At 47.2% G+C, this 13,179-nt stretch overlaps 1 protein-coding gene across 1 annotated transcript in view; it reads right to left on the bottom strand.

Annotated features, from left to right (window-relative positions):
• Positions 1–10,858, bottom strand: part of LOC135524845 (transmembrane protein 131-like) — a 136,219-nt gene extending 125,361 nt beyond the window's left edge. The window contains 1 exon segment of the mRNA XM_064952706.1: positions 10,724–10,858. Coding sequence (XP_064808778.1) covers positions 10,724–10,847 — 124 coding nt within the window. The 5' untranslated portion in view covers positions 10,848–10,858.
• Positions 10,859–13,179: the final 2,321 nt, after the last annotated feature.

Genomic DNA, 13,179 nt, shown 5'->3' with positions numbered 1-13,179 from the left:
AGAGTGTAGGCGGCAGGGTAGCCTAGCGGTTAGAGTGTAGAGGCGGCAGGGTAGCCTAGCGGTTAGAGTGTAGGCGGCAAGGTAGCCTAGCGGTTAGAGTGTAGAGGCGGCAGGGTAGCCTAGCGGTTAGAGTGTAGAGGCGGCAGGGTAGCCTAGCGGTTAGAGTGTAGAGGCGGCAAGGTAGCCTAGTGGTTAGAGCGTTGGACTAGTAACCGGAAGGTTACCGAGCTGACAAGGTACAAATCTGTTGTTCTGCCCCTGAACAGGCAGTTAACCCACTGTTCCTAGGCCGTCATTGAAAATAAGAATGTGTTCTTAACTGACTTGCCTAGTTAAATAAAAGGTCATTTACATGGCGAAATACTTCTCAGAAAAGCAGGTGTTTTAAATCAGCTTACTTTGATTATGACCTCACAATGATTAAGATCAGCAGAGTAAGGTGTTTAAATGACTAATGCCATAATCCACCTACTGCCATAAATCAGTTTAATATGGAATTACGCTTTATATACACACCAAAGTATGTGGACACCCTTCAAATTAGTGGATTTGGCTATTTCAGCCACACCATGGAATCTCCATAGACAAACATTGGCAGTAGAATGGCCGTACTGAAGAGCTCAGTGACTTTCAACGTGGCACCGTCATAGAATGCCACCTTTCCAACAAGTCAGTTCGTCAAATTTGTTCTCTGCTAGAACTCAGCCGGTCAACTGTAAACGTCTAGGAGCAATGACGACTCAGCCTCGAAGTGGTAGGGCACACAAGTTCACAACAAATCAAATCAAATTTATTTATAAAGCCCTTGTTACATCAGTTGATATCTCAAAGTGCTGTACAGAAACCCAGCCTAAAACCCCAAACAGCAAGCAGCGCAGGTGTAGAAGCACCAGTCATCCCAGAATAGATGTTAACACTAAAGTTAATTCAGTTCCTCAGCCATGATCTAATAGCGTGAAATATGTTTTGACTTGGACCTGCAGGTGTAGAAGCACCAGTCATCCCAGAATAGATGTTAACACTAAAGTTAATTCAGTTCCTCAGCCATGATCTAATAGCGTGAAATATGTTTTGACTTGGACCTGCATAATGCTGAAACGCATCAAAAAAAATATATCTGTCCTCAGTTGCAAAACTCACTACCGAATGCTTTAACACTATAGTCTGTCCTCGGTTGCAAAACTCACTACCGAATGCTTTAACACTATAGTCTGTCCTCGTTGCAAAACTCATACCGAATGCTTTAACACTATAGTCTGTCCTCGGTTGCAAAACTCACTACCAGAATGCTTTAACACTATAGTCTGTCCTCAATTGCAAAACTCACTGATCTAATGCTTTAACACTATAGTCTGTCCTCAGGTTGCAAAACTCACTCACCGAATGCTTTAACACTATAGTCTGTCCTCAGTTGCAAAACTCACTACCGAATGCTTTAACACTATAGTCTGTCCTCGGTTGCAAAACTCACTACCGAATGCTTTAACACTATAGTCTGTCCTCGGTTGCAAAACTCACTACCGAATGCTTTAACACTATAGTCTGTCCTCGGTTGCAAAACTCACTACCGAATGCTTTAACACTATAGTCTGTCCTCGGTTGCAAAACTCACTACCGAATGCTTTAACACTATAGTCTGTCCTCGGTTGCAAAACTCACTACCGAATGCTTTAACACTATAGTCTGTCCTCGGTTGCAAAACTCACTACCGAATGCTTTAACACTATAGTCTGTCCTCGGTTGCAAAACTCACTACCGAATGCTTTAACACTATAGTCTGTCCTCGGTTGCAAAACTCACTACCGAATGCTTTAACACTATAGTCTGTCCTCGGTTGCAAAACTCACTACCGAATGCTTTAACACTATAGTCGGTCCTCTTTTGCAAAACTCACTACCGAATGCTTTAACACTATAGTCTGTCCTCGGTTGCAAAACTCACTACCGAATGCTTTAACACTATAGTCTGTCCTCGGTTGCAAAACTCACTACCGAATGCTTTAACACTATAGTCTGTCCTCGGTTGCAAAACTCACTACCGAATGCTTTAACACTATAGTCTGTCCTCGGTTGCAAAACTCACTACCGAATGCTTTAACACTATAGTCTGTCCTCGGTTGCAAAACTCACTACCGAATGCTTTAACACTATAGTCTGTCCTCGGTTGCAAAACTCACTACCGAATGCTTTAACACTATAGTCTGTCCTCGGTTGCAAAACTCACTACCGAATGCTTTAACACTATAGTCTGTCCTCGGTTGCAAAACTCACTACTGAATGCTTTAACACTATAGTCTGTCCTCGGTTGCAAAACTCACTACTGAATGCTTTAACACTATAGTCTGTCCTCGGTTGCAAAACTCACTACCGCGTTCCAAACTGCCTCTGGAAGCAACGTCAACATAAGACCTGTTCGTCTGGAGCTTCATGAAATGGGTTTCCATGGCAGAGCAGCCGCACACGAGCCTGAGATCACCATGTGTAATCCAACCGTCGGCTAGAGTGGTGTAAAGCTCGCCGCCATTGGACTCTGGAGCAGTGGAAACACGTTCTCTGGGAGGGATGAATCACACTTCACCATCTCGCTTGTCTAACAATCTTAGCTGGCAAGGTTGGTTGACTTTAGAAAAGCAAGCAATAACTAAATAAGACTCACATTCCTTTCAATCTTTTATCCAGATTTGAGGAGAGATGCATATTTAGTTACTTGAAGAAGAAAAAAAACAGAAACGCCAGACAGGAAGGAGACAAGAGGTATGCTTAGATATGCAGAAAAATATCTTGGTTTTAGATTACAGGAAAAAGCTGTTTCAGCTGTGGGAAAAATGGCCATGCCCCTCTCCAGACCACCCCTCACAGTTCACCCTTCATAGACCACCCCTCACAGACCACCCCTCACAGCTCACCCCTCTCCAGACCACCCCTCACAGCTCACCCCTCACAGCTCACCCCTCACAGCTCACAAAGCACCCCTCACAGCTCACCCTTCACAAACCACCCCTCACAGCTCACCCTTCACAAACCACCCCTCACAGCTCACCCCTCACCCCTCACAAACCACCCCTCACAGCTCACCCCTCACAAACCACCCCTCACAGCTCACCCCTCACAAACCACCCCTCACAAACCACCCCTCACAGCTCACCCTTCATAAACCACCCCTCACAGCTCACCCTTCACAGCTCACCCCTCACAAACCACCCCTCACAGCTCACGCCTCACCCCTCACAAACCACCCCTCACAAACCACCCCTCACAGCTCACCCCTCACAAACCACCCCTCACAGCTCACCCCTCACCCCTCACAAACCACCCCTCACAGCTCACCCCTCACAGACCAGCCCTCACAAACCACCCCTCACAGCTCACCCCTCACAGACCACCCCTCACAAACCACCCCTCACAGCTCACCCCTCACAGCTCACCCCTCAAAGACCACCCCTCACAACTCACCCCTCACAGACCACCCCTCACAGCTCACCCCTCACAGCTCACCCCTCACAGACCACCCCTCACAGCTCACCCTTCACAAACCACCCCTCACAGCTCACTTTGTACCTCCTCAGATTTGTGAGGGTGCATGTCGCCACAGCCTTCCATGATGTCGCCACAGCCTTCCATGATGTCATGGTTATGGTTCTTAACGAATGCTGATGGCCCAAACATAAACGTATTGTCCTCTGATGACAACCCGAACCTGGATTCAACTATTTTCTATGCCTCATCTGAACAATCTGACTTTTAAAATCCCCCAACCAAACTAGCTAGATGAAATATTTATTTTTCCTGGCAGTTTTGATGCCAAGGGACCCAGGGGCCGGATCTTTTACACAGAAACGTCTATAGAATCCAAACGGTTAAAGCTACATCTTAAAGCTACATCTTAAAGCTACATCTTAAAGCCGAGACTCACAATGTTTTGCTCTTTGTCCCTCACAAGCTATACCAGAGTCCTTAGGGGTTCTGCTGCCCACGAGAACCATTTTCTCCAAGATCCACGATTCGTCCAGGGTTTAAGTTTAATGTTCTAATTCAATTGTTTAATGCTTTTTATTGAGAAATAACACTGTCATTAATGTAAGGAAAGGAGGGTAGTGTTTCATGTCACACGATCTGTGTTTTTGATTCAACTCATTATATTGAATGTATGCTACCTATTCTGTGTGTTTTAGTGTGTTTAAAACAGCCTTGGCTGAGAAGGCAGGCTTAGCGGAAGTGGTGCAGGACTCGTGGAGGGGAAACGTAAGTAAACGCCATTTATACCCCCCCCTTTTTCAGAAAAATGCATTGAAAGTATAGGGGAGCGTATAGGAAGTTGACCAACCTATTTTCATGTTTTTACTGCTACACACGGGCTAACGGGAGGCCTGTTTTAATCTCCTGGTAATACACACTGTTGCCTCGTCTAGTAAATTGACTGTGTGTGTTCGGGTGACCGTCCTTAAGGTCAAAGGTCAAGGTTCAGCCCCATTTCAGGACTCCTGACTTTTGAGGCTACAAGGAAAAGAAGGTACATTTGTCAGCAAGACGTATTAACTAATGAAGGTCTAATCAACGTCTAATGTCTAATCAATCAAACTGATGTCTATTTCCAATCATCAAATGGCAGTTTGGATGCTGGAATTGTTTTGGAGTGGAGGAACATGCACAGGTAGACTACTAACATGCACACGTAGACTACTAACATGCACACGTAGACTACTAACATGCACAGGTAGACTACAAACATGCACAGGTAGACTACAAACATGCACAGGTAGACTACAAACATGCACAGGTAGACTACTAACATGCACAGGTAGACTACTAACATGCACACGTAGACTACTAACATGCACAGGTAGACTACAAACATGCACAGGTAGACTACAAACATGCACAGGTAGACTACAAACATGCACAGGTAGACTACCATGCTCAATAGAGGCCCCCACCCCCACCCTCAATACAGAGCACCCCCCCACCCCCAATACAGAGGCCCCACCCTCAGTACAGAGGCCCCACCCCCACCCTCAATACAGAGGCCCCACCCTCACCCCCACCCTCAATACAGAGGCCCCACCCCCACCCTCAATACAGAGGCCCCACCCTCAATACAGAGGCCCCACCCCCACCCCCACACTCAATACAGAGGCCCCCCACCCCCACTCTCAATACAGAGCCCCCCCCACCCCCAATACAGAGGCCTCACCCCACCCCCACCCTCAATACAGAGGCCTCACCCCACCCCCAATACAGAGGCCCCACCCCACCCCCACCCTCAATACAGAGGCCTCACCCCACCCCCACCCTCAATACAGAGGCTCCACCCCACCCCCACCCTCAATACAGAGCCCCCCCACCCCCAATACAGAGGCCTCACCCCACCCCCACCCTCAATACAGAGGCCTCACCCCACCCCCACCCTCAATACAGAGGCCCCACCCCACCCCACCCTCAATACAGAGGCCTCACCCCACCCCCACCCTCAATACAGAGGCCCCACCCCACCCCCACCCTCAATACAGAGGCCCCACCCTCACCCCCACCCTCAATACAGAGCCCCCCACCCCCCACACTCAATACAGAGCCCCCCCCTCAATACAGAGGCCCCACCCCCCCCCCCACCCTCAATACAGAGGCCCCACCCTCAATACAGAGGCCCCCCCACCCCCACCCTCAATACAGAGGCCCCCCCCCACCCTCAATACAGAGCCCCCCCCCTCAATACAGAGGCCCCACCCCCACCCTCAATACAGAGCCCCCCCCCCCCCCACCCTCAATACAGAGGCCCCCCCACCCTCAATACAGAGGCCCATCCCCCACCCTCAACACAGAGCCCCCGCCTCCCCCAATACAGAGGCCCCACCCCCCACCCTCAATACAGAGGCCCCACCCCACCCACCCCACACTCAATACCCCCCACCCCACGGTGTAATTCGCACTCTGTTGTGGCTAAATATAAAGGACTGGACATGATAAATCAAAATCCATAAAAATGAACAGCCTATTTTTGCTGTGATTACGGGACTGATCGGGTTAAATGATCCAACCCGTCGTTGCTGTCAGGCTCTCCGCTACAGCAGCTTGCTCTCTGCTTGCTCTCCACTACAGCAGCTTGCTCTCCGCTACAGCAGCTTGCTCTCCGCTACAGCAGCTTGCTCTCCGCTACAGCAGCTTGCTCTCCACTACAGCAGCTTGCTCTCTGCTTGCTCTCCGCTACAGCAGCTTGCTCTCCGCTACAGCAGCTTGCTCTCTGCTTGCTCTCTGCTTGCTCTCCGCTACAGCAGCTTGCTCTCCGCTACAGCAGCTTGCTCTCTGCTTGCTCTCTGCTTGCTCTCCGCTACAGCAGCTTGCTCTCCGCTACAGCAGCTTGCTCTCTGCTTGCTCTCTGCTTGCTCTCCGCTACAGCAGCTTGCTCTCCGCTACAGCAGCTTGCTCTCCGCTACAGCAGCTTGCGTTTGAGAACTGAGTTAGCTCAAGATTAGCTGCTCGCTAGCTGATTTAGCTAATTAGCCAGAAGATAACTTATAGAATGTTGATGACACATTGTTTCAAATTTGTGATCATTCTCTACAATAACTAGCTAATTAACTAAGTTATCTTGATAATTTGTTTGACTGATAACTTGAGTTTTATGTCAGCTTAGGTAGAAATAGCTACTGTAACTACGAACGACTTTAACTTGGTAAACTAACAACCGTAGTTAGCTATAGTTTTATACTAGCAAATTTTCGGTTCACTGTCACCCAACTGATAACATTATCTACCAATCAACTATTTGGAAAAGATACATTTGCTAGCCACCTAGCTAGTTAAACATATTGTCTTAACTTCTCAAGCGAGCTGGCAAAACATCAGGGTGTTCTTTCTGACATTGCCGGCTGGCTAAGTCATGTGAAGTCAAGCCAGGGGCTATTTGGACTTGTTCAGTCGTTGCCATCTGGTCATCTCTAATCTTAACTAACCGTCACACATGGTTTACCTAGCTAGTCAGTTCAGTTATCAAGCTAGCTTACTTAGTTACCTACTGTGTAGCTTACCTACTGTGTAGCTTACCTAGCTAGCTGTGTCCTAACCCATAAGGTTAGAGGTAGTAAAACAGATGACGTTAACTAAGTTAGCAAGTAAATGTTTGTTTTCTGTGTTGAGTTGGAAAGTTCATTGTAGCTAACTAAATACTGTAGGTAACCAACTACTGTAGGTAACCAGCTACTGTAGGTAACCAGCTACTGTAGGTAACCAGCTACTGTGGGTAACCAGCTACTGTGGGTAACCAGCTACTGTGGGTAACCAGCTACTGTGGGTAACCAGCTACTGTAGATAACCAGCTACCCATAAAGCAGCTACTGTAGGTAACCAACTACTGTAGATAACCAGCTACTGTAGGTTACCAACTACTGTAGGTAACCAGCTACTGTGGGTAACCAGCTACTGTGGGCAACCAGCTACTGTAGGTAACCAGCTACTGTAGGTAAACAGCTACTGTAGGTAACCAGCTACTGTAGGTAACCAGCTACTGTAGGCAACCAACTACTGTAGGTAACCAGCTACCCATGAAGCAGCTACTGTAGGTAACCAGCTACTGTAGGTCACCAACTACTCTAGGTAAACAGCTACTGTAGGTAACCAGCTACTGTAGCTAACCAGCTACCCATAAACAGCTACTGTAGTTAACCAGCTACTGTCGTTAACCAGCTACTGTAGGTAACCAGCTACTGTGGGTAACCAGCTACTGTGGGTAACCAGCTACTGTAGATAACCAGCTACCCATAAAGCAGCTACTGTAGGTAACCAACTACTGTAGTTAACCAGCTACTGTAGGTTACCAACTACTGTAGGTAACCAGCTACTGTAGGTAACCAGCTACTGTAGGTAACCAACTACTGTAGTTAACCAGCTACTGTAGGTTACCAACTACTGTAGGTAACCAGCTACTGTGGGTAACCAGCTACTGTGGGCAACCAGCTACTGTAGGTAACCAGCTACTGTAGGTAAACAGCTACTGTAGGTAACCAGCTACTGTAGGTAACCAGCTACTGTAGGCAACCAACTACTGTAGGTAACTAACTACTGTAGGTAACCAGCTACCCATGAAGCAGCTACTGTAGGTAACCAGCTACTGTAGGTCACCAACTACTCTAGGTAAACAGCTACTGTAGGTAAACAGCTACTGTAGGTAACCAGCTACTGTAGCTAACCAGCTACCCATAAAGCAGCTACTGTAGGTAACCAACTACTGTAGATAACCAGCTACTGTAGGTTACCAACTACTGTAGGTAACCAGCTACTGTAGGTAACCAGCTACTGTAGGTAACCAACTACTGTAGTTAACCAGCTACTGTAGGTTACCAACTACTGTAGGTAACCAGCTACTGTGGGTAACCAGCTACTGTGGGCAACCAGCTACTGTAGGTAACCAGCTACTGTAGGTAAACAGCTACTGTAGGTAACCAGCTACTGTAGGTAACCAGCTACTGTAGGCAACCAACTACTGTAGGTAACTAACTACTGTAGGTAACCAGCTACCCATGAAGCAGCTACTGTAGGTAACCAGCTACTGTAGGTCACCAACTACTCTAGGTAAACAGCTACTGTAGGTAAACAGCTACTGTAGGTAACCAGCTACTGTAGCTAACCAGCTACCCATAAAGCAGCTACTGTAGGTAACCAACTACTGTAGATAACCAGCTACTGTAGGTTACCAACTACTGTAGGTAACCAGCTACTGTAGGTAACCAGCTACTGTAGGTAACCAACTACTGTAGTTAACCAGCTACTGTAGGTTACCAACTACTGTAGGTAACCAGCTACTGTGGGTAACCAGCTACTGTGGGCAACCAGCTACTGTAGGTAACCAGCTACTGTAGGTAAACAGCTACTGTAGGTAACCAGCTACTGTAGGTAACCAGCTACTGTAGGCAACCAACTACTGTAGGTAACCAGCTACCCATGAAGCAGCTACTGTAGGTAACCAGCTACTGTAGGTCACCAACTACTCTAGGTAAACAGCTACTGTAGGTAACCAGCTACTGTAGCTAACCAGCTACCCATAAACAGCTACTGTAGTTAACCAGCTACTGTCGTTAACCAGCTACTGTAGGTAACCAACTACTGTAGGTAACCAACTACTGTGGGTAACCAGCTACTGTGGGTAACCAGCTACTGTGGGTAACCAGCTACTGTAGATAACCAGCTACCCATAAAGCAGCTACTGTAGGTAACCAACTACTGTAGTTAACCAGCTACTGTAGGTTACCAACTACTGTAGGTAACCAGCTACTGTAGGTAACCAGCTACTGTAGGTAACCAACTACTGTAGTTAACCAGCTACTGTAGGTTACCAACTACTGTAGTTAACCAGCTACTGTGGGTAACCAGCTACTGTGGGCAACCAGCTACTGTAGGTAACCAGCTACTGTAGGTAAACAGCTACTGTAGGTAACCAGCTACTGTAGGTAACCAGCTACTGTAGGCAACCAACTACTGTAGGTAACCAACTACTGTAGGTAACCAGCTACCCATGAAGCAGCTACTGTAGGTAACCAGCTACTGTAGGTCACCAACTACTCTAGGTAAACAGCTACTGTAGGTAAACAGCTACTGTAGGTAACCAGCTACTGTAGCTAACCAGCTACCCATAAACAGCTACTGTCGTTAACCAGCTACTGTCGTTAACCAGCTACTGTAGGTAACCAACTACTGTAGGTAACCAACTACTGTAGATAACCAACTACTGTAGATAACCAACTACTGTAGATAACCAACTACTGTAGGTAACCAGCTACCCATAAAGCAGCTACTGTAGGTAACCAGCTACAGTAGGTAACCAGCTACTGTAGGTAACCAGCTACCCATAAAGCAGCTACAGTAGGTAACCAGCTACTGTAGGTAACCGACTACTGTAGGTAACCAGCTACCCATAAAGCAGCTACTGTAGGTAACCAGCTACAGTAGGTAACCAGCTACTGTAGGTAACCAGCTACCCATAAATCAGCTACAGTAGGTAACCAGCTACTGTAGGTAACCAGCTACCCATAAAGCAGCTACTGTAGGTAACCAGCTACTGTAGGTAACCAGCTACCCATAAAGCAGCTACAGTGGGTAACCAGCTACCCATAAAGCAGCTACAGTAGGTAACCAGCTACTGTAGGTAACCAGCTACTGTAGGTAACCAGCTACCCATAAAGCAGCTACTGTAGGTAACCAGCTACCCATAAAGCAGCTACTGTAGGTAACCAGCTACAGTAGGTAACCAGCTACTGTAGGTAACCAGCTACAGTAGGTAACCAGCTACTGTAGGTAACCAGCTACCCATAAAGCAGCTACAGTAGGTAACCAGCTACTGTAGGTAACCGACTACTGTTGGTAACCAGCTACCCATAAAGCAGCTACTGTAGGTAACCAGCTACCCATAAAGCAGCTACAGTAGGTAACCAGCTACCCATAAAGCAGCTACTGTAGGTAACCAGCTACCCATAAAGCAGCTACTGTAGGTAACCAGCTACCCATAAAGCAGCTACAGTAGGTAACCAGCTACTGTAGGTAACCGACTACTGTTGGTAACCAGCTACTCATAAAGCAATAAACCACCAGAGACTGTGTAAATAAAAAATAAATTACCTCAACAAAGAAGTTATCTAGCGACACAGAGGTAAGTAGTGACACCGTTGCTAGCAACCAAGCGAGAGTAAAATCTATAAGATGTTTGTTCACGCCAGGAATAAAAAATAATGTTTGTTCACCTTGTTTGTTCGCCTGCTCCGTGTGTATAAAAGTAATAAATAAAACCCGCAGCAATCCTACGCATGACAATTTAGTTTTTGTTGATGAGTGAAGAAAACTCTGTGCTCTTTCCCTGCTCGCCATGCTGCTGTGTGTCTCGGTATCCGTGTGAAGGGGCAGTTGCTTGCATGCACATATAAACACTACTACAGGAGACAGAAAGATCTCTCTACGAGCGAGTGAACTCGAGAAAGCCCCTGCTGGAAGTCTGTCAGACAGCAGTGCCGTACATATAATAATTATTGTAATTTCTTAAACTCCTGTAGCGCTTTTCATAATATAAATCTCCAAGTGCTTCATAAGCAAAGAACAAACAAACAAAATATAGCTGCGAGAAGCAATGAGCGGGGTTCACAGGTCAGTTGGATAACAAAGCAAGTACTCTATCATGTGGGAACTTATTCCTTTATGTTCAATCATGAGTCTAAATACAACATCTGGAGTGAATCTGAAGTATGGTTCATGAGAAAATTATGATTTTGAGCGTAAGTGTTACATATGCAAATCATTCGTTTGAATAGTTTCCTTGTTTTTTTTAGATATCAATATCAATACCAAGTTAATCTTAGGCACGTCCATGATAGCGATGTCAAGTTGAAAGGCCACTGTGGAGTGAATTTGCATTGGTTTAAATACACATGTAAAATCAGATTTTTGATTTGTCAATAACTTAGCCATCTTTTGACCAATCCCTCAGTTTTTCTCAAACTAAGTTAAGATATGGGCCGACATTCCATTGGTGTCATTTGGACTTTTATGTTTCATGAGAAGAAGATTTGAAGTATTTGTTAGCATTTTAGCATATGTGCTAATATGTATCTACTGGTATAGTGTGGCCATCTTTGAATGCATCAACTTTATTTTCTCTAAGTCTTTAGGGACTATTGTGATGAGTCCAAAAAACTAATTTGGAGTGAATCAAGGTGATGCAGCCTGCAGGCTTGGGAAAAGCTTCAGATCTCTCAGCCGTTCCCGTGGACTCCCACGACTTCAGGGAGGTTTTCAGCAAGGCCCGCGCCACATCTCTTCCTCCGCATCGACTGCGCCATTGACCTCCTCCCGGGTACTACACAGCCTCGGGGGCAGCTTTATTCCTTGTCTGGTCCAGAGACCAAGACCATGGATGGGTACATTGAGAACTCTATGGCTGCAGGGTTTATTCCTCCTTCGTCCTGTCTGGCAGCTATACTCGTCTGGAGCATCGAGATCCTGGTCCGCAAGGCGCAGTGTTCCCAGCCGTTTAACCGGGCCCGGCTAACCAGTTATTTCTCCCAGATTCTGCTCGGCCCCCAGTCCTGGAATGGGCTTATTCCTCTAATCTTATCTGCCATCACGACTCCTGATGGATCATGGTTTTCCTCTGACAACGGTTTTGGTGGCCCACCATACTTCCTGACGCCTCCACATTTGTAGCTTCCTGCATTGTGTGTGCGCTGAATAAGACTCTACGGCAAGCTGCGGCAGGTCTCCTTCAACCACTCCCTTTTCCTCACCACCCCTGGTCCCATATATCACTGGACTTTGTCACTGGTCTCCCTCTGTCCAATGGCAACAGCACCATCGTTACGGTAGTGGATAGGTTTTCTGAAGCCGCCCATTTCATTCGCCTTCCAAAGTTACCCTTAGTCAAGCAGACGGCTCAGCTCATGGTCTTCCGGATCCATGGACTTTCAGTCAAAATGGTCTCCGATTGTGATCCTCAGTTCTCATCCCGGTTCTGGAAGACGTTCTGCACCCTCAGTTGGTCATTGGCCAGCCTGTCCACCGGGTTTCATTCCCAATCTAATGGCCATTCAGAGCATGCCAATCAGGACCTGGAGACGACTCTTTGTTGCCTCGTCTCTGCCAACCCCACCACATGGAGCCAGCAACTCATGTGGGTGGAGTATGCCTGCAACACCCTTCTCTGCTCGGCCACTGGTCTCTCGCCCTGTGTTCCTTGGGTTACCAGCCTCACTCTTCCCCGAGCAAGAGGAAGAAATCAGCATACCCTTGGCCCAGATGTTCGTCTGCCGCTGTTGGCGTACCTGGTAGAAAGCCAGGTCCGCTCTTTTTCAGACCACCTCCAGATATCGGCGACAGGCAGAGGATATGGCTCTCCACTCGGGATCTTCCCAATGGGGGGAGTTCCGCAAACCTTCCCTCCGCTTTATTGGCTCTTTCCCCATCTCTAAAGCCACACTGTTGTTCGCCTTCTGTTGCCCCGCACCCTCTGTATACATCCCACTTTCCATGTGTCTACGATTAAACCTCTGTCTCACAGCCCTTTGTCCTGACCCTGAGCCTACCTGCCGTTCTGTCCCTGATTGACTCTGCCTTGGATTATGAACCTCTGCCTGACCTTGACCTGCCCTTTACATGACCCTATGTTATAATAAATATTCTGAGAATTGTACCATCCGCCTCCCCCTGGGTC

This window comes from Oncorhynchus masou, chromosome 31 (assembly GCF_036934945.1).
Source record: "Oncorhynchus masou masou isolate Uvic2021 chromosome 31, UVic_Omas_1.1, whole genome shotgun sequence".
Classification (NCBI taxonomy): Eukaryota; Metazoa; Chordata; class Actinopteri; order Salmoniformes; family Salmonidae; genus Oncorhynchus; species Oncorhynchus masou.
The sequence above is the reverse complement of the archived record's forward strand: the minus strand, read 5'-3'. Positions and strand labels throughout refer to the sequence as shown.